We start from the raw sequence: 19,102 nt of genomic DNA, 5'->3' as shown, positions 1-19,102 counted from the left end.
GATTTTAACTATATGGAACTTCTGTTTTCCTAACTTTAGAACCAAATGCCTAGCTCCCCAACACTGCCATACACTGCAGCCCCATTGGAGTTGATCCGGGCAGAACTGGAAGAAGAAACACCATGGCACCGTGGGGAAGCGCAGGCCTCCGTGTCAGCTTGGCACAGGTGGTTTATATTCTCAGGCCTCTGCTTCCCAGTTGTGAACCTTTGGGGGCGCCGGCTAACCCCCTGAGTTTCATTTTCAGTTTCCTAATCTGTAAATGGGAATTAAATGAGAGAGCCTCTGGTGATTAGCACATGACCTGCCATGTAGTCATCAGTCGGTATGTGGTAACCAGAGAGGGTGTCACTGCTGACGCTGTTGCAGCTAGTTAGGCGCCTTACACCACACCCAGGGAGAACGTGCTCCCCAGCGAGTGCCTGAAGAGGGAACTGGCTAAGGAAAGTAGCGATAAGTAGGAACAGGTCCAAATGCCCAGAGTTTCTCAACAGTTTCCAGTGAGTTCCCAGAGAAGTGAGTACGGGAGTGCTGGGGCCAAAAAGACAGACAACCGCGAACCTGAGTGAGGATATGGAGAAGTCAGGACCTTCGCCTACTGCCAGGGCTGGGGGGAGAGGGAAATGGTGCAGCCGCTTTGGGAAGCAGTCTGACAGTTTTTTGAAATGTTAAACACCAAATCCAATAAACAGATATAAATATGAAGTAAATAAATACATGAGTACACTAAAACACAGGAAGTCTCAATAGGCCTGGAACTGAACCTGCGAGGAGTGACTAAAAGAAGGCAAAATTATACGAAAGACGAAATCTCAGCCCACGATGAGCAGAGGAGCCGAGAGAGTCCAGGGTGCTGGGAGCAGGCACTGGGTGCTTCAGGCCCAAGGGGGTGAGGGTGCGGGAGGAGACCCGAACCGCAGCTCGGGTGGGCAGCTGGGGCACCGAGCAGGAGCACGCAGTGCCCGAGGGGCCCGGGGTCGCAGGAGAAGCGGGGGTGCCCAGGCCCGGCTGCTGAGATAGCCTGCTTGGCAGGGCCTGCCTTGCCCCCACTCGGAAAATAACACGCAGTGCAACTCCTGCCTCTTCCCCGCAGTGGGCCGTGCAGAGCGTCAGCCATGAAGATGCGTTTGCACAAGGACCATTAGGCGTCTCAGCGAAACCCGCCCCATCGGGGCACCGGCCGGCCTTTCCCGCTCCGCGGCTGGGGGAGACCAGCGCCAGCTTCAGCCAGGGCGCGGGCGGCCTCCTGCCCGAGCCAGTGCCCGGGGCCTGGGGGTGCCTGGCCGGGGGGCGCGGGGCCGCGGCCCTTCCCCCACGCCGCCCACCCGGCCGGCTGCCCCGGTGACCGAGTGGGCGCGTCTCGCGCGTGGGGCCCGGCTGCCCCGGTGACCGAGTGGGTGCGTCTCGCGCGTGGGGCCGGGCTGTCCCCCGGGTGATGAGTGGGCGCGTCTCGCGCGTGGGGCCGGGCTGCCCCCCGGGTGATGAGTGGGCGCGTCTCGCGCGCGGGGCCGGGCTGCCCCCCGGGTGATGAGTGGGCGCGTCTCGCGCGCGGGGCCGGGCTGTCCCCCGGGTGATGAGTGGGCGCGTCTCGCGCGCGGGGCCGGGCTGTCCCCCGGGTGATGAGTGGGCGCGTCTCGCGCGTGGGGCCGGGCTGCCCCGGGTGATGAGTGGGCGCGTCTCGCGCGTGGGGCCGGGCTGCCCCCCGGGTGATGAGTGGGCGCGTCTCGCGCGTGGGGCCCGGCTGCCCCGGGTGATGAGTGGGCGCGTCTCGCGCGTGGGGCCGGGCTGCCCCCCGGGTGATGAGTGGGCGCGTCTCGCGCGTGGGGCCCGGCTGCCCCGGGTGATGAGTGGGCGCGTCTCGCGCGTGGGGCCGGGCTGTCCCCCGGGTGATGAGTGGGCGCGTCTCGCGCGTGGGGCCGGGCTGCCCCCCGGGTGATGAGTGGGCGCGTCTCGCGCGTGGGGCCCGGCTGCCCCGGGTGATGAGTGGGCGCGTCTCGCGCGTGGGGCCGGGCTGCCCCCCGGGTGATGAGTGGGCGCGTCTCGCGCGTGGGGCCCGGCTGCCCCGGGTGATGAGTGGGCGCGTCTCGCGCGTGGGGCCGGGCTGTCCCCCGGGTGATGAGTGGGCGCGTCTCGCGCGTGGGGCCCGGCTGCCCCGGGTGATGAGTGGGCGCGTCTCGCGCGTGGGGCCGGGCTGCCCCCCGGGTGATGAGTGGGCGCGTCTCGCGCGCGGGGCCGGGCTGTCCCCCGGGTGATGAGTGGGCGCGTCTCGCGCGCGGGGCCCGGCTGCCCCCCGGTGACCGAGTGGGCGCGTCTCGCGCTGTGGCAGGAGCGCGGGCCCGTCTGCCCCCGGCCCGGACCCCAGGGCCGGGTCCCCACCCGTGAGGCTCCCCACGGAGGCGCCCTCGGCCCACGCCCTTCGGGCACGGACGGCGCGGGCCTCCCCGGAGGATGCGGTGCGGGGACCGCGCCCCGCCGCCCGCCCGCCCGCAGGGCCCCGCACCGCTCCCGGGCCGAGCCAAGGGCCGGGGCCGGGCGCTCGGCGCCCGCGGGCTCTGCTGACCGGCCGCCGTGACGACGCGGGGCGGCGTGTAGCCCTCGGGGGATTTCCATCCCCAGAGGAGGAACTGAGGCCTCGACCCGGCGCCGCGCCCTTGGGACCTGCTCGCCACCTGCTCCCGCCACGGGGTCGGGGCCCCCTGGGCGCAGGCGGGGCGCGGGGACGAGGGGCCGGGATGGCTGGGCCCGGCCCGGGCGGCGCTCAGGTCCCACCGCGGGGGGCGGGGCAGGGGCAGGGGCAAGGGCAAGGGGCGCGGCGGGCGGGGCCGGGGCCAGGCCGAGAGCCGGGCTCTCGGGCCGCCGGGGTTCCCACCCACTGCCCCTGGGGGCCCGGGGTTGCCCCGCCCTCCGCCCGCGGATGCTGATTAACAGGCGGCCGGCGGGCGCGGGCTGAGCCCCCGACGGCGGACGAGCGGCGCGGCGGGAGGCATGGCGCGGCCGGTGCGCGTGCGGACCTGGGTGCGGGAGAACCGGGCCTCCTTCCTGCCCCCCGTGTGCAACAAGCTGCTGTGAGTGCCGGGCTCGCCCCCCCCGCCCGCGGTCCCCCGCGCCTGGGGCAGAGCGTGGGCTGTTCGGGGCCCACCGCCCTCGTCTGTTCCCCTTTCGGGCGGAGACCGCGACCTCGGCGCCTGAGGACGGCCGGGCGAGCTGGGCGAGGGCAGACGCAGAGGGCAGGTGGCAGCTTCCCGCCAGGGCTGAGACTCCTCTCCGCCCCGGGGACCCTCGGAAGCGTGAGCCCAGGCCTGGGGACAGGCCAGCATGCGCCAGCCCCCCTGTCCAGGAGGCCACGGGAAGAGGGGGAGGACCAGCCACTCTGGGGGGTGATGTCCCGCTCCTCCTAGGTCCCCTCTGTGCCGGTGGTCGCGCCCTCCCCGCACTCTCCCACTGGGCCCTCCCCAGCCAGCTCTGCCCATAGCACCCAACAGGGCTGGTGGTGGTCCAGCCCCTCTTTCTCCAGCAGGCCTCTCAGGCCCTCCCTGAGGCCCCTTCACCTCCCTCCCCTTCCCCGGGCTCCCCAGCTCCAGGCTCACAATCCCATGTTTGTTGTGTCCACAGAACATCTCCAACAGGGTGACCCCTCGAAGGACACAGTTACAATCACTAATCCTTTGACAAGCGCTTTAACACCATCTCATTTAATTCTCACAGTAGCCCCAGGAGGTGGGATTTTAATAGGCAACTTTCCCAATGCCAGGGAGCTAGTGTGGGACAGGGCCCTGACGCAAGCCCATGGAGGACTTTGACTCTAACAGGCAGCACCTCCCCAAAGCCTCATCACCCTCACTGCTCCCCCTCTTCGTCCATGTCCAGTCTCACTCTCAGTCCTCCAGTTTCTCCCCTAATGGCGTCTCATATCCATCTGCTTCTCTCCAGCCCTCAGGCCACTGCTCTGGTTCCACCCTTGTCACCTCCAGCCTGGAAAGTGCAGGCTGCCCTGCCTCCAGGTCCCCCCACCCAGTCCTGCAGCGCTGCCCCAATATTAGTAATCACAAAACGCGGGCCCTCCCTTTAGTCACCCAGCAGATGTTCACTGAGCACCTGCTACCTCCCAGGCACTGTTCTGGACACTAGACATACAGCAGGGAACCAACTGACAAAAGTCCCTTCCTCAGGGAACTGACATTCCAGTGGGAGGAGGCAGCCACTAAATATAATCAAGCCAGGTGGGGGCCCAGGCAGGCCTGGTGGCTTTCCCCGTGTTGGAGGGGCTGTGAGGGAAACTCCGCTCCCAGCCTCTTCTGGTTCCTGGTGGCTTGGTGGTGATCTTTGCGCGTCTTGGCTTCTGTCGCATCACCCCCATCTCTGCCCTCATCGCATACGGAGCTCTCTTGTGTGCCTGTGTCTAACTCTCCCTTACTGTAAGGACTTCAGTCATAGTGGATTAGGTGTCCGTCCTGCTCCAGTACGACCACATCATAGCTTAACTAACTCATCTGTGACCCTATTTCCAAATTAGGTTACACTCTGAAGGACTGGGGATTAGGACTCCAACATATGAATTTGGGGCAGGGGGTGGGGAGGGGACATATGAAGCTGCTGGGAGCTTTTGAGCAGAATGACATGATCTGGCTTAGGCACGCTGACTGACGGGTTGAAAGAGTTCTCAAGGGCTCATTCAAGAACTTTCCATATGTACCTAGATCGGCAATTTTCAACTGGTGTGCCGCAAGAATTTTTAAAACATGCAATACCTGACTATTTAGTCAGGGGCACTGACCTCTTTTCCCTTAGGCTGTCACATAAAAACATGACAACAGCCAACACAACAGCCGTCCAGTGTGACTGAATCAAAATTCTACCTCCTGTCTTCTCCTGTGAGCTGGTGCAGCACCTTTTCCCTCTCCTCCACTGCAGGCATCAGGAGCAGCTCAAAGTCATGTTCATCGGGGGCCCCAACATCAGGAAGGACTACCACATCGAGGAGGGTGAGGAGGTAGGCCTGCAGACTGCCCCCCCGACCCAGCCCTGAGGCAAGGGGACACGTCCCAAGCCAGGACCAGAGTCTGTGGACAGGAGATGGGGCGGTCAGGTGGCTGATGGGTGAAGGGGGCTTAACCAAAATCACAGGGCAACACCGCTGCCTGGAAGGTATGGGCGTCCAGTGACACCTTTGACAGCTCCAGCCTCAGAAAGAGCCCACCTTCTGCGGATATGAGAGGCTCTGGCAGTTGGCATCCCCCCGCCCAGACACAGGGGCTGTCCATGCTCCAGGTGGGATGCCTTGGCCCTTCCCTCCAAGCCTGAGTATGCAAGATTGGCCTCCAAAACGAGACCCAAATACTGAGAGGGACCTGGGCGCTCTACTGTGGCCCCAGGTGCCAAGTTCTCCGGGAAGAGTTGGGGCTGGGAGGGAGCCAAACACATCAGTTGCTAGTGGGAGGGGGGCAGGTAGAAGGGGGAATTTGCAATTTGCAGTGACTACCCTTTTGTACCTTGAATTTTGGACTGTGTTTCTGTGCTGCCTTCCCCAAAGTAAATAAACAACAGTAAAAAGTTAAGAGAAAAAGAGACGCCCCGTTAAGGAGGGACATAGATGGGTTCCTAGTTATCAGAAGCTCTGGTGGCAAAGGATCACTATGGGGCCCCCTAATTATCATTCCAGGGGGACCTGGCCCTGGGGTTTGAGGTCCAGAGTCCAGCTCAGTCTCCAGCTTTCACCCCCACCGCTGGTAACTCAGCCGCCGCTGGGGGCTGGAGGGAGCACAGGAGAACCAGTCATGGGACAAATATTTGCTGAGCACCTAATGCGGGGGGCAGGCGGGTGAGGATCAGGGCCAGCAGGGAGCAGCCGCGGCCATGGAGCAGAGCGGGCCAAGCCCTCACCTCTCACACTTACAGGGCCCGCCCCTCCCCCGGTCACCCCTCCTCATACCACACCTCACTGGAGACCGTTTTCCTCTGCAGAAGAAAACAGCAGGAAAACCCAGCACTGCAGGGAGAAGACGGGGTTGGGCTGGGAATGGCCATGGCAGGGGAGATGAGGTCTCTCCTGCCCGCCTCAGTGAGCCTCAGGCCCCCCATCTTGTCTTCCAGAGGCTTCCACTCAGTCAGTCCTGGTCTCAGTGCCCACTTCTCTGTCTCCCTCCCTTCTGGCCCCCTGCCACCTCTGCACCATACCCCACCTTGGGGCCTCCACTTTGGGACCCAGGCCAAGCCCGGACTTAGCGGGGAGGCTGACAGATGAGGAGGACTGGCCTGGGCAGGTGTTCCTGCTCTGGAGGGATATTCAGGTGGCCTGGAGGAGTTTGGTTACAGGTGGGTTTGTAACGGCTTGGTCCCACGCTGAGGCACGGGAGAGTACCAGCCGAAGACCTTGGGAGGGTCAGCCTCCTCTCTGTCCCTGCCTGTCCTCACCCAGCTGGAGCCTGGGGAGACTCCAGGCTATGATGCAGGAGCGACCCCAGCCTCAGGGTCCAGACTCCTTTCCGGTGAGAGCAAGGGAGTCACTGAGCCAAACTCCTTCTTGCTGAGCTCAGGCCTCAGCAACAGCCGTTCAGGAGCCCAGGCTCACCCACCACTCATACTCCACTTACCCCGGTCCTCCCCTTCAGGCACAGGGGCAAGGAGGCCTGGGCTGGGACTCAGCCAGCCTGGGTGGGAGTCTGACTCTCCCTAACCATGTGACCTTGGACAGGTCACATCGCCATCACCTCCCTGAGCCTGTTTCCTTGTGGCCGACGGGGACACTGCCCCCGCCTGGTGGAAGGAGGGATTCGCTGTATGTACAGTATATGCCTAGAGCCAGGCACAGTAGGTGCTTAATATGCATCGGCTCTCTGCCCCTCGAGCCCGGCTCGCCCATTCTGCCTGTAAGACCTTTCCAGGCACCAGAAGTCTGATTCAGTTCAATATCTGCCCACAGGGACAGTTAATCCTCTAGCCTACACCAGGCCCCAAACATCATTTACTTCCAAATGGAGCATAATTCCTTTTGGATTGCCCATGGCTGCTTGGGATTTTCTGCCCTTCTGCTTCTGCACCTCTGCTCCAGGCCAGGCCTGTCCCTCATCACAAGGCAGCCTCTGGGCAGCGAGACAAGACTGAGGAAAATTCCACCTCCTTTCTATGTTTTTGTTTGATGGCTGCTAATACCTTTTACCTGCTTGCACAGGGTGAATCTGGCCCAGATCATCACTCCAGACCCCTACTCTGCCCCAGCTTTCCCTGATATTTGCAGGGCCTAAGGGCTGTGGCCCCTCCCTAGCACTTTCTGGGCCCTTCTTTCCTCTTCCCCCACTATATAACACCCCCCGCCCCCCCCACACACACACACACTCACACGGGCTGCCCCCCAGCTGGGGGGTGGATTGGACAGGAGTCGCAGAATTTCTCCCTAAGAAACCCTGGGAGGTTTTTTTCTTATTTGTTTTAAATAACTTGCATGGGTTATTTTTAATAATAAAAGTAAATATTGCTTATTGTAAAAAAAAATAGGAAATATAAAAAAACAAGTGCATACCTCATTCATAATCCCACCATTCAGGGAATCCCACCACTGGGAGCACTGCCTGCGTCTACACATGCATGGGTACATAATTAGGATCCTGCTGGGTGTAATTTTGAATCTTGCTTTAACATGATAACTTTAGCATTTCCCATTTTCGCGCCTTATTAACAGTTATTCAAAAATAGTTTTCTGGGTTTTCTGAAATGTTTAATGATTTTTGTTTTAGGAAGAGGAAGGGGGCATGTTGATGAAACATGGATCGGTTGCCTCCTGTACGCTCCAGACAGGGGCTTGAACCTGAGACCTGAGTATGTGCCCCGACCAGGAATTGGGGACATTTCCTGTTGTGGTAGTGACATTTCCTGTTATTACTGTCAACATTATTTTGCTGTTCCCGCCATCGGTGGAGGTCTGTGGGTGCTGACTCTGCAGTGGGTATATGGTATGCCGCGTCCCAGGCCGACTTCATAGCAACATTCTGGGTAGACACTGTCATTTTATAGATTAGGAAACAGAGGCACGGGAAGGCTAACTGACCTGACCAAGGGCGCATGGTGACCTGGCTGAGCTGCGGGCTGGTGACGATGGAATCTATGCTTTAACTACCATGAGCTGCGATGACACGGCCATGCATGCACAACAGGAGCTGGTGCATCTCTCATTCACTACAACCACCTTCCTGGAGATGTAGTCACTAGCTCAAGAGTGTAAGGGGGCACTGTCCTGGTTCGTCCTGGGTTTTGTTGGTTTCAGCACTGAAGGTCCTACATCCAAAGAAACCTCTCTGGCCACTCTACAGGGTTGTTAGCTGTAAAGGTTCTTCCTGCCCATTGCCAAATGTCCTTGAGAGGGGTTTGTCAACTTGTCCCTTATTGGCAGTCTGTACAGTCACATTTCTCTAGTTTCCCTGAGTTCAGCTTGATTTCTCTTAGTAGATGCTGCAGCAAGGACCTCTATCTCCTCTAATTTCTTGCATGATAATAATAATTATTATTAATAATAATACCCCTTTAGCCCTGGCTGGTGTTGCTCATGGTGAGAGCATCGGCCCGCTTGCCGAAGTGTCACTGGTTCGATTCCTGGTCAAGGGCAAGTGCCTCAGTACCAGGGGTGCGTGCAAGAGGCAACCAATCGATATGTCTCTCTCACATCGATGTTTCTCTTTCTCTCCTTCCCTCCTTCCCTCCTTTCCACTCTAAAAATTCAAAAGGAAAAATACCCTTGGGTGAGGATTTATGTCTTTACATAAAAATAAATAACACCCCTTCAACTATTTGGCTGAGTCCTTTAACAACTGTGCAGTGTGACTGTAGAGAGAAAATGCATCTGCCTCCTTTTCCCAGCTCCATGGGATGAACTGGGTAAACACATTAACTAGGGACTTAGGATGGAATAGGGAAAATGCAGTAGGGGACCCCCACCCCAGGGCGCTAGCAGGAGGTGAGCACTCCCACCCCCCACAACCTCCAACCCACTCCCACTGAGTCCACCGTTTACACTGCCAACCTCCTGAGGTATCGACAGGCATAGCCCTGCCCTGTGCCAGGCATCACCGTGGCCTGAGGAGCCAGCACAGGCTCCAGAGCCACATGCAGGCTCTGCTTCAAACCGCAGCTCCAGGACCAACTGTAACCTTGGCCCAGTTGCTTTACTCCCTGAGCCTGGGTCTTCTTTTTCCTTTTCTGCATAATGGGGCCAGTAATAGCTTTGGAGGTTGTTGTAGAGATTTCTGATCATTCCAGGAAAGTGCTTGCACAGCCCCTGGGACACAGTAAGTGGGCGGTTCTCCTTACCTGGCTGAAGGACCGTTGAATTCTCCAGTGAGCATCTCAGCCAGCCTCCTGCCCCAAGCCACACACAAGCTGTTGTGTCCTGGGTACTTTGGTCATCACTTGCATGTCAAGATGTGATCCTTGTGTGTCTGTGGCACATGTCAGGGGAGACTGGGGCCTCAGGGCAGGAATGACAGCTGCTTATAAATGGAGGACTTCAGGAACTTTCTCAGGGTTCCCAGTTAGAAATGAGGCCAAGGACCTGGAAGGAGTGGGGAGGGTTCAAGCCTGTCTGCTATCCGGTCCCACAGGTGTTTTACCAGCTGCAGGGTGACATGGTTCTCCAAGTCCTGGAGCGAGGGAAACGCCGGGATGTGGTCATTCGTCAGGGAGAGGTGAGGCTGGGCCCAGGGGTGAGAGGTGAAGGGCCACTAAAACAGGAGCCTGTCGGGTCCACTGATCCTGGCTTTGGTCAGGGTGTGTCCTCCTGCCTTTTCCTGCCCTCCTGCCCACCGGACCCGCCCCAACCCCATCCTCGGGCACCCCCTCCTCTGGGCTGCCCCATCCTCAGTACAGCCCAGCATTTCCTCCTGTTCACTGGTAAAGGCTGGGCAGAGAGCTGGGCTGGGCTGGACCCTGTGGGTCAGCTGGGAGGCCCCAGATGCCGTAGGCACTGAGGTCTCCGTGGGGGACTGCAGCCTTGCTGACACCTTGTCCCCACCACTGCAGATATTCCTCCTGCCCGCTGGCGTCCCCCACTCTCCACAGAGGTTTGCCAACACCGTGGGACTGGTGATTGAGCGGAGGAGGCTGAAAACTGAGCTGGATGGGCTCAGGTAAATGGGGGTCTGAGGCAGAGATGGGGGGGAGGGATAGGCAAGCAGCTGGGAAAGGATCCGAGATAGACACAAGAAAGCACTCCCCGGCCATTGAGCAGGAATGGGGAGGAATGGATCCTGTATTTGCCAGTTGGGGGGGCGAGGTTAGGGTAGGTGGTGGGATGGGTTTGATGATGGAGCCGCTGGGATATTCTCTGTGACCTCTGGCTGGGGTGAGCGCCTGTGATTTCTGCACCGTGGTCTGTTGGGGGGTGGGGTGGATCCAAGTCAGACGGCCTGGCTCAGGGCAGCTCAGAACACTGCGGCTTCTGCCAGCCTCTGCCCCCAGAGGTTAGCCAGGCTCAGCCAGGGCACCCCTCTGCCGCTCCCCTGCCCCGCTCAGTCCACAGCCAGCACTAACATTTGTATGGCCCTTGCTGTGGGCCAGGGCCAGCCTCAGCGCTTTATGTGTATTTATTCATTTAATTCTCACAATGATCCTATGGGGCAGGTACCGTTATCACCTGTACTTTCCAGGTGAAGAGACCGGGCCCAGGGAAGTTGAGTTTGTTAGAAAGTGGCAGAGCTGGCCTGACAGAGGAATACAAAGGGCCGGGATAGTCAGGACAGGGGTGGGAGTCAGCACCAGGGGGACAAGCACAGTGCAGAGCCGGGCACTGTTTCCAGAGCTGAGTTCCAGTTTGGTTCCAATCAATCACCCAATTATTTGCCTCCAAAAGGAGGGTGCAACCTGTGGCTCAGGGGACGCAGATTTTTACAAAAGCTAAACTACTTTTTGTACGTTTTAACTAAGAAAATTAAAAATTCCCAGCCAGTTACTAACATTTGTTATAATGGACATTTTTTAAATCCTTTCCTTTTTTTTTAATTACCAAAGTCATACACATGCATTCTTGGAATCCAGAAAAGTACAAGAAAGCATGAACAAAGTTAAAATTACCCGTCAGGGAAAGGGTGACGGTTATGGTATGTGATGGTATCTCAAAAAATAAAAATAAAACAACCAATAATAAAGAGAACACACAAATAAATCCCACCAATTAACCCTAACAAAGCACTTAAGTTTCCATCTTGTCTTTTTCCTGTGCGTACCTGCACCTTCCAATGTCGCAGCCTTATTGCAAGCATGGGTTTGAGCTTTGTGTTTTTTTATATGAAAAAACTCACGAGTATTTCTTATACTATTAAATTCTTTTTTAAAAACACCATATTAAGGACTGCATGCTAATCTACTGCATACTAATAGTCTGTTGTAGAAGCAGATGCCTGGCCTGAAACTCTAAAAGAAATTTTCCCCTTGGGGCTTTATCTAGGGAGTCTTTAGCGATGGAGAGGACCGTTTCCTCAATAACATTTTTACAGCAAATTCAATAACAGATTTCATCTGGCTGCCTTGACCTTTAATAAAAGCCAGGGACTCAACATTAAAATTCACTCTGAAGGCAATTTCTGGATGACATCACGGTCCACTTATGAAGCTTGGTGGTGGCCAGTTCCACCCCAGGATAGAACTTGGGGTGCCGGGTGGGGTGGATGCACTGTGTCTGTAAGCAGGACCACTTCCCTTTTGGGGAGGAGCTGAAGAACAGGCGGAGCTGGCCTGGCCCTGGGAGCTGAGCCTGGGTGGGCTTCAGGGAGTGCCTTAGAGGCTACACGTACATGCATATGGACCTTCCTCCCGGGAAGAGGCCCAGGACTTCGCTCCAGTTCTCAAAGGCACCCATGGCCCTGGAAGCAGAAGGCTCCCTCGTCTGGGGGTCATCTTCCACGTGTTGGTTCCTTAAGGCTCCATGTGCTCTGACCTAGAGCTCCAGCAGGCAGACAGGGCATCCGGCCACAGCCCCTGGAGGCAGGCTCAGCCTCGGCTTCTGTTTCAGGATAAATGAAGATGCTTGTCATTGATGTCTCTACACTTCTAAGTCTCTCTCTAGTCTGTCCTGCTTCTGCCACTCACGGGCTGTGTAATCCCTGCTGAACGGCCCAGCTGCTCTGAGCCTCTGAGTTCGACCCTCTCCGTAAATCGTCAGGTTTCGGGAACCAGGAAGAGCTATGGGAATGGAGTGGGTCACAGCCCTCTCACTTTGGGGCTCATGCTGCTGCTGGGAGAGCCGGCTGTGGCCACTAGGTTGTGCTAACAGGGTGAAGCAGGCAGCCAGCTCTGCGGAGCCAGCCAGGCCCAGGGGCCGACACGCAGAGCTGGGCCAGGGAGGCTTCCCTGAGGCTGCGGAGGTGGGGAACTGGTTGCCCATCCTTTGCTCTGGCAGGTACTACGTAGGAGACACCACGGATGTCCTATTTGAGAAGTGGTTCTACTGCGAGGACCTCGGCACACAGCTGGCCCCCATCATCCAGGAGTGAGGCCCACCCCAGCCCCGGCCCCTCATTCTTCTGAGGCCCTGCGCTCTGGCTGGGGAGAGAGGCCCATCTGAAAAGTGCTCCGCGGAGCACCTGCCAGCCTGGAGCCATTGGGTTTAGGGAGGAAGTTTTCCTCTCCCAGGGTGGGAGGCCTGGGCTGGAAACCCCCCTGGGGAGGGAAGGAGGCTGCTCCACGGGGCTGGGAGGGAGCAGATGGCAGAATGAGTCATATGAGGGCCCCACAAGTATGCGTGGGCTCCTGCGCCCGAGAGTGAGAGTGTGTGTGTCTCACTGACCTCTCAGTTGGGAACACTGGCCCCTCTTCCTCCTCCCCGTATGTCCTGCAGGTTCTTCAGCTCTGAGCAGCACAGAACAGGAAAGCCCATCCCTGGTGAGGCCACAGGAACCAACTTCTCCCCCCACCCCCTTCCCTCCTTTCCCAGAGTAGGATGGGGCTCTGCCCAGGGCACTAGGGAGTCCCCTTTTGAGTACTCTGCCCAGTACTCAAGGTACAGGAAGATGGCACCAAATGGTACCCCCCATATGGCTGATGGGTCCCCTTGGGCTGGATACAGAGCCCATTCCTGCAATGGAGAGCTGGGGCCCCTGGGAACTGGGTCTGTGGGGTCAGGGAGGGCTGGGCCAGAGGACACTGACCACAGCTGGGCCATGGGTGCAGACCAGCTGCGCAAGGAAACGCCATTCCCCCTGAGCACGCGATCCATCATGGAGCCCGTGGCCCTGGAGGCCTGGCTGGCTGGCCACCGCAGGGAGCTACAGGGGGGCACACCCCTCAGCCTGTTTGGGGACACCTATGAGACCCAGGTAATACAGCGCTGCGCCACCCTGGGATTCTACTCAGCAGCCCGGGAAGTGGGAACTACACACACACACAGGCCTTCCTGTTTCTTCCCTGACTCAGAAAATGATGGCTCTGCTAGAGCGGAGGTCGGTGGAGGCTATGTGGTCCCAAGCAATCTTTCATTGCCTTCAGAGCAGGGCGTTGCCTCATCCAGTGATAGGTTTCTAGGGTCTGAGGTTATCCCCCTGCTAGGAATTCCTGAGCCTTTGGCCAGTCACAACCTTGGGAGTTGGAAGGAAGAGAGGTGTTTGGGGTAAGGGGTGGGTGGAAAGGTACATTCATTCAACATTTATTAAGTGTCTATTATGTTTCAGGCTTTGGTAAGAAAATAAGATAGTATCATGGCCTCAAAGAGTTTATGGTCTGGTAAATGGACAGGTTCATCAGTTACCACAATCATGTGACATTATTTGGTAGAAAAGCATTCAGCAGCTATAGGAGGGTAAAGGAGGGACCCACACTGGGATGGAAGTCAGGGAAGGCTTCCTGGAGGATGTGCCATGTAAGCTGCATTTTAAAGTGAACGTAGGCATTTGCAAAAGGAAGACAGGGTGGAAGAGAAAGCATCCTGGGTGAAGGAGAAGCATGAGCAAAGGCCTGGAAGCTTGAACAGGTTGGCACTGCAAAGCGGCTGAGGTTGACAAAAGCCAGGGCGGGGAGTGGGGGCACCAGGCATGACGCTGGAAGGCCAGAGTAGCAGGCAGTGCCAGATCCTGGCCGGTCTCCTGGGGTAGGAGGTTCGACTTATCCTGGAAACAACAGAACTTCACCCAGGCATTGACACAGGGGCATGAGGAGGCCAGAGTGGTGTTTTAGAAAGATCACTGTACCGGTGTGGGGTGGGATCAGGAGGGCAAGCATGGATGCAGGGAGGCCCGCTGGAAGGCTCGTGCTCGCTGGTGCTTTACAATTTGCTACTGGCACATCCTTGCAGCTTGAATTAGACAACCCCCGGAGGGATGCTCACTGGACACGGACCTGCCCCTAGAGGCCTCAGCTTAGCAGGGCTGCGAGAGCAGGCGCACACGCAAAGCCCCGCCAGCCGCCCCGGCAACGCCATGCAGCGCTGAGCCAGCGCGTGGCCCTGCCGTCCGCCTCTCACCCTTCCTTCCACCTGCTTCAGTTCATGCCGACAAACACCTACTGAGTCCCCCTCTCGGCCAGCCCAGCGGGAGTATGGCCTGCACTGCAGCTGCGAGCCCGAGGCTGACGCAGGTCACAGAGGCCCAGCCTCCCTCGTTCCTGCTCCTTAAGCCAGGATTCCAGTCAGGGAGATGGCGCCCCTTGGGGAACTGCGTGTGGGCTACGTGGGTCTGCACGTGCGCCCCTGCAGGGACGCCTTCCTGCGGGTCAGCAGTCGCCGTGACACGCTACAGAGGGACCAGGTGTACACGTGTGCATGGAGGGCGGGCACGTGTGATCCCAAGCGGCAGGTGGGAAGCGCCAGTCATGGAGGCAGCAGGGAGGCCTGCGGCCTGGGCAGCCTTCTCTCCAGGCCCCGGTCTTTGCATCACACAGGGAAAGAGGTTGCACTGCAGGCTCCACCCGTGGCCCACACAGGCTTGGTGTCGGGGGCCAGGTTTAAGGCTATCTCCTTTGGGGGCGGCAAGCACCAAGAAGATCTGTGTCACTTCCTACCAGGTGATCGTCCACGGACAAGGCAGCAGCAAGGGCCCGGGGCAGGACGTGGACCTGTGGCTGTGGCAGCTGGCAAGTGGGGCCCGCAGGAGGGGGTGGCACAACCTCAGGCTGCTCCTGGGCCGTGGGCTCCCAGGGCCTCCTCGCCAGGGCAGACTCAGGGCTCTCGGACAGGTGCTGAGGCCTGGGAGCCTGCATTTGATTCCCCTGCTCCTCTCCCTCAGGAGGGCTCCTCCACGGTGACCATGGGGGGACAGCGCCTGAGCCTGACCCCTGACGAAAGCCTCCTGGTGCCAGCCGGGACCGAGTGAGTCCACCGGGAGGCCTTTCCCGGCTGTGGGACTGCCCTCCTTTCCCTGGGGTCCTTAGGGCCCAGCCTTGCCTGACCCCTCCCTGCCCACCTGTGTCTCCACAGGTACACCTGGGAGCGAGCGCAAGGCTCTGTGGCCCTGGCTGTGACCCAGGACCCTGCCCGCAAGAAGCCCCTGGGGTGACTGTCTTGCTGTGGGCCAAAACAGCCACAGGATGTGCCACAGTGCCCCCCCGGCCCACCACTGCCCTCCCAGCCCCACTGCTCCTAGGTGTATCACTGCTGGGTGACTCAGCACCCCGCTGGGCTCTGGACATCACTGGCATCCATCCCCCTCCCTTCCGCTCATCCCAGACTCTCCCCTTCTCCTCTACCAGCCCTCAGCCCACCGCCTCGCACTGTTCTGCCAGGTCCTCCATCCCAGGCCGGGCTGCTTCTCCATCCGTCTGTCCCCACAGGCTCAGTTCACCTCTTGTCTGCCACCGAGAAGGCCCCCAGTAAAGACTTCCTGGTGGACCAGCACCCGTGGCCTGCGCGGACTCAGGCCGTGGCCAGTGGCTGACTCCATGTCTTTCTGTAACTGTGTTGCCTGCAGTGTCCGGGCACCGGGTGACTGTGGACGTGTGGAGAGTCTATTAGGGGGCATCCCTCCTTGCAGAAGGGCTCTCATCACTGCATGTGGCCCAATCCACACAGGCTCCTGGGGCTGTCCTGGGGCACAGCTGGTGTCGTCTCTCTGCCTCTTTCCCACGTATTCTTTTCACATAAATTTTAAATATAGCATCTGTTAGGTCACTCCCCCCCCCATAACAGGAGTGATTTCTGCTAATTGTAGAAAACATAGAAGTACCTAACAACGCCAAATCCCCCACCCAGAGGTAACCAGTCTTAATACAGGAAGACCGTGATGAGCCCCGCGAGGAGCTTGGCACTGGGCAGGGGCATCTGCCGAATGCCCTGCTCCCCCTGCGGTATACTAGCGCCCTGTCCAAAGACTCAGATGGCTGGGCCTGCTCCGGGGTCAGCAGTGCTGGGAGCCCCGGAAGCAGCAGTGGGTAGAAATGACACGCGAACCTTCTGCTGGGAGATGTGGGCTCTGTATCCTGGGACTTCAGTGAGAAGTCGATGAGGGGTCCGAGTGGGGGTAACTGAAGCTGCACCTGGATGGAATATGCCCCTGGTGAGAGTCAGAGCTTCCTCTGGGAAACCTGGGGTCTGAGCCCTGCCTTCTCCACCCCGTCCGGCGGCTCACCGCTTTGCCACACTCCACCGAAGAGCAGAGAAGAGCCCGACTTCGCAGAAGGGGCTTCTGGCCCTGAGGGATATCAGGACCTTAACTCACCTCTCTACTCCTAATCGCCCTCCTCTCCTGGAAGAAAGGAAAAAAACACACCACCAGCCTCCCCCAAACTTGCAAACAGCCCAAGGCAGTGAGGGGAGAAGCCTGGCGTGTGCTGGGGCTGCCGCAATGTGGGGCTCCGTACAGGAGCTGAGGAAACACGGGATAGTGGTTGTCCCTACTGTCCAAAGGAAAAGTCACATGGTGGGGACACAGTCTTCAAGGCTTCCAGAAGACTTCTTAGAGGTCACTAAAGCCCCAAACATGTACCTCCTGAACTCTGTGTGTACTCAGCTCTGGCCACTTCAGAAAAATATACACCTCCCCGCAACACACGTGCCTCCCCACTGGGGAGACAGAGGGGCTGGAACTGGGTCTCCACTCATCACCCCAGACACAGGCCTCTAGGCCTCGGGCACAGGAACCAAATCCTCTCCCCAGTTCCCTTCGGACTTTTAATCCACTAAGTCCGGCCCTCTCAGGCCATGGACAGGGATGGTTTCCACCTCAGGAATGGAGGCCTAAGCACCGGGCAGTCCCGGATGTTGGTGGGAGATGGAGACAATGCGCCAGGAGGAGGGAGGTGGCCTGGGGGACGAGTGGGATCGATATTGGGACCCATTTCTCCTGTGTATCTCTAGTTCTCTTGCCTTTTTGGAAAACTTACCAGGAGCCCTTAGAAACTCACAGAGATAGAAGAACCCAGCCCAAGTGATAGAAAGGGGCGTGCCACCTGGGCGCCTCCAGGCTGTCTCCTCGCGCCTCTCTGTCCCTGAGGGCTCCTGCTCCATTCCTCCACTCTCGTTGCTGCCTTTTTCTCCCTGGCAGAGCCACTGCCAGGGACGCTCCACCTCTCCACCCTCTGACACCCGGGGAGAAGCGGGCCAAGCCCGGACCAGCTCGATTTCAACCTGAGGTTTGGAATTTCCAAGTCAGACACTTTTATGGACGGCCCAAGTGCTCCTGGCGGCTGGGGGCTGAGCCCCCACCTCCAGGGGTGCTGCCAGAGCCCCCAGGGAGGAAGGCAGTTGTTGAGTAGGGGGCGTCAGAGAGGATGGGGAGAAGGGGGACAGGAGGAGGGGGAGGGGGAAGCAAACTGTTGAGGAGCAGGATTTTCTACAGATGGGAGGGTAATGCCCGTGCTGGTACAAGGTGAGCTAAGACAGGCTGAATAAAGACCCATTTCTTACATTCGTGTCCCAAACAGCAATATGGTCCCTGGGGTGGGCTGCACGATTCAGTGTGAATGCTGAGCGGCGCCTTCTCCCTCCTCTTTCTCTTAACGTAACCCACTGTCACCCTGAGGGACAAGCAAATGGCATCCAAGACTCTACTCTGGTGACTCCTATGCAGGGGGACAGCAGGCAGGGCTGGTTGATGGGCCCACAGCCACTAATCATCCAGCATTTACTGGGCACCCACCAGTAGCCAGACACTAAGCTACAAAGGTAGACAATAGACTCTAACCTTGAGCCCCTCCAGGCCAGACCTGGGACAGACCTGCAAACGGATCAAATGCAACCCAAGCCAAGGCAGTGCAGGGTGTCTGCGGGAGCACCTCTGAGAGCACAGACGACGGAGGAGCTCGCCGCCCAGGTGTCAGCGAGGTAATGCACGTGAGCCGCATCCTGGCGGGCAAGGAAAGGAGTGAAGGGAACAGCATCGCTGACGTGCGGAAGAGCATAAACAAGGGCACAGGGCTGTGGAAAGCCTCGGTGTGCAGGGAGGGGCGAAGAGATCACTGAGGCAAGAAAGGAGGCGGCCGAGGCACCAAGTTAGGAGACAGACAGGACAAGCAGGCTGGGCCCTGCAAGCCCAGGAGCGCGGCTGGTCCCAAGACAATCAGTATGGCAGGAAGGAGAATATACATGAGGTTTTTAAGTGGAAGATGACCAGTTTTGCATTCTGATCAGTTAACTCTGGTAACACTGTGAACAGACTGGTGAGGGGGTGGGGGGTGGGAGTCGACCTAAGTAGGGAACAGTCTGTATTCCAAGCAAGGACCTGAATAAAGGTGGGGGGGCAACATTGAGGCACAGCCTAGGTGAAGACGACAGGTGACTGGACGCTGGGTAGATGGTGACACACTGAGGATACAGGTAGTAGAGCAGGCTGGGAGGAGCCGATAAAGAGTTACGACAAGTTGGAGGGGCTTGGAGGACCTCCAGGTAAACATGTACACTAGCCCACTCGGGCTGGAAGATTTCAGAATCTTCCTCTTACTAATTTGGAGTTGAGCTTATGGGAAAGGATATTTAAGAATCATCCTCGCCCAGCCGGGCGTGGCTCAGCGGTTGAGCATCGACCTAGGATCCAGACGATCAGGGTTCGATTCCCGGTCAGGGCACATGCCCAGGTTGCGGGCTGCAGCCGATCAATGACTCTCTCATCATTGACGTTTCTATCTCTCTCTCTCCCTCTCCTTTCCTCTCTCTGAAATCAATAAAGATATATTAAAAAAAAAATTTAAAAATCCTTTTAAA

General features: G+C 58.4%; 1 protein-coding gene across 1 annotated transcript; it reads left to right on the top strand.

Moving 5' to 3' along the window:
* Window positions 1-2,985: 2,985 nt before the first annotated feature.
* Window positions 2,986-15,464, top strand: HAAO (3-hydroxyanthranilate 3,4-dioxygenase). Its single transcript, XM_016216322.2, has 10 exons — window positions 2,986-3,065; window positions 4,912-4,990; window positions 9,588-9,671; window positions 10,006-10,112; window positions 12,380-12,469; window positions 12,818-12,861; window positions 13,150-13,295; window positions 14,974-15,042; window positions 15,195-15,277; window positions 15,386-15,464. The coding sequence occupies exons 1-10, from the start codon at window positions 2,986-2,988 to the stop codon at window positions 15,462-15,464; spliced, it is 861 nt and encodes a 286-aa protein (XP_016071808.2).
* Window positions 15,465-19,102: the final 3,638 nt, after the last annotated feature.

The sequence above is a fragment of the Miniopterus natalensis genome, chromosome 13, assembly GCF_054644295.1.
Source record: "Miniopterus natalensis isolate mMinNat1 chromosome 13, mMinNat1.hap1, whole genome shotgun sequence".
NCBI classification, from domain to species: domain Eukaryota; kingdom Metazoa; phylum Chordata; class Mammalia; order Chiroptera; family Miniopteridae; genus Miniopterus; species Miniopterus natalensis.
Note: the sequence above shows the minus strand (reverse complement) of the source record. Positions and strands in the feature narration are given on the sequence as shown.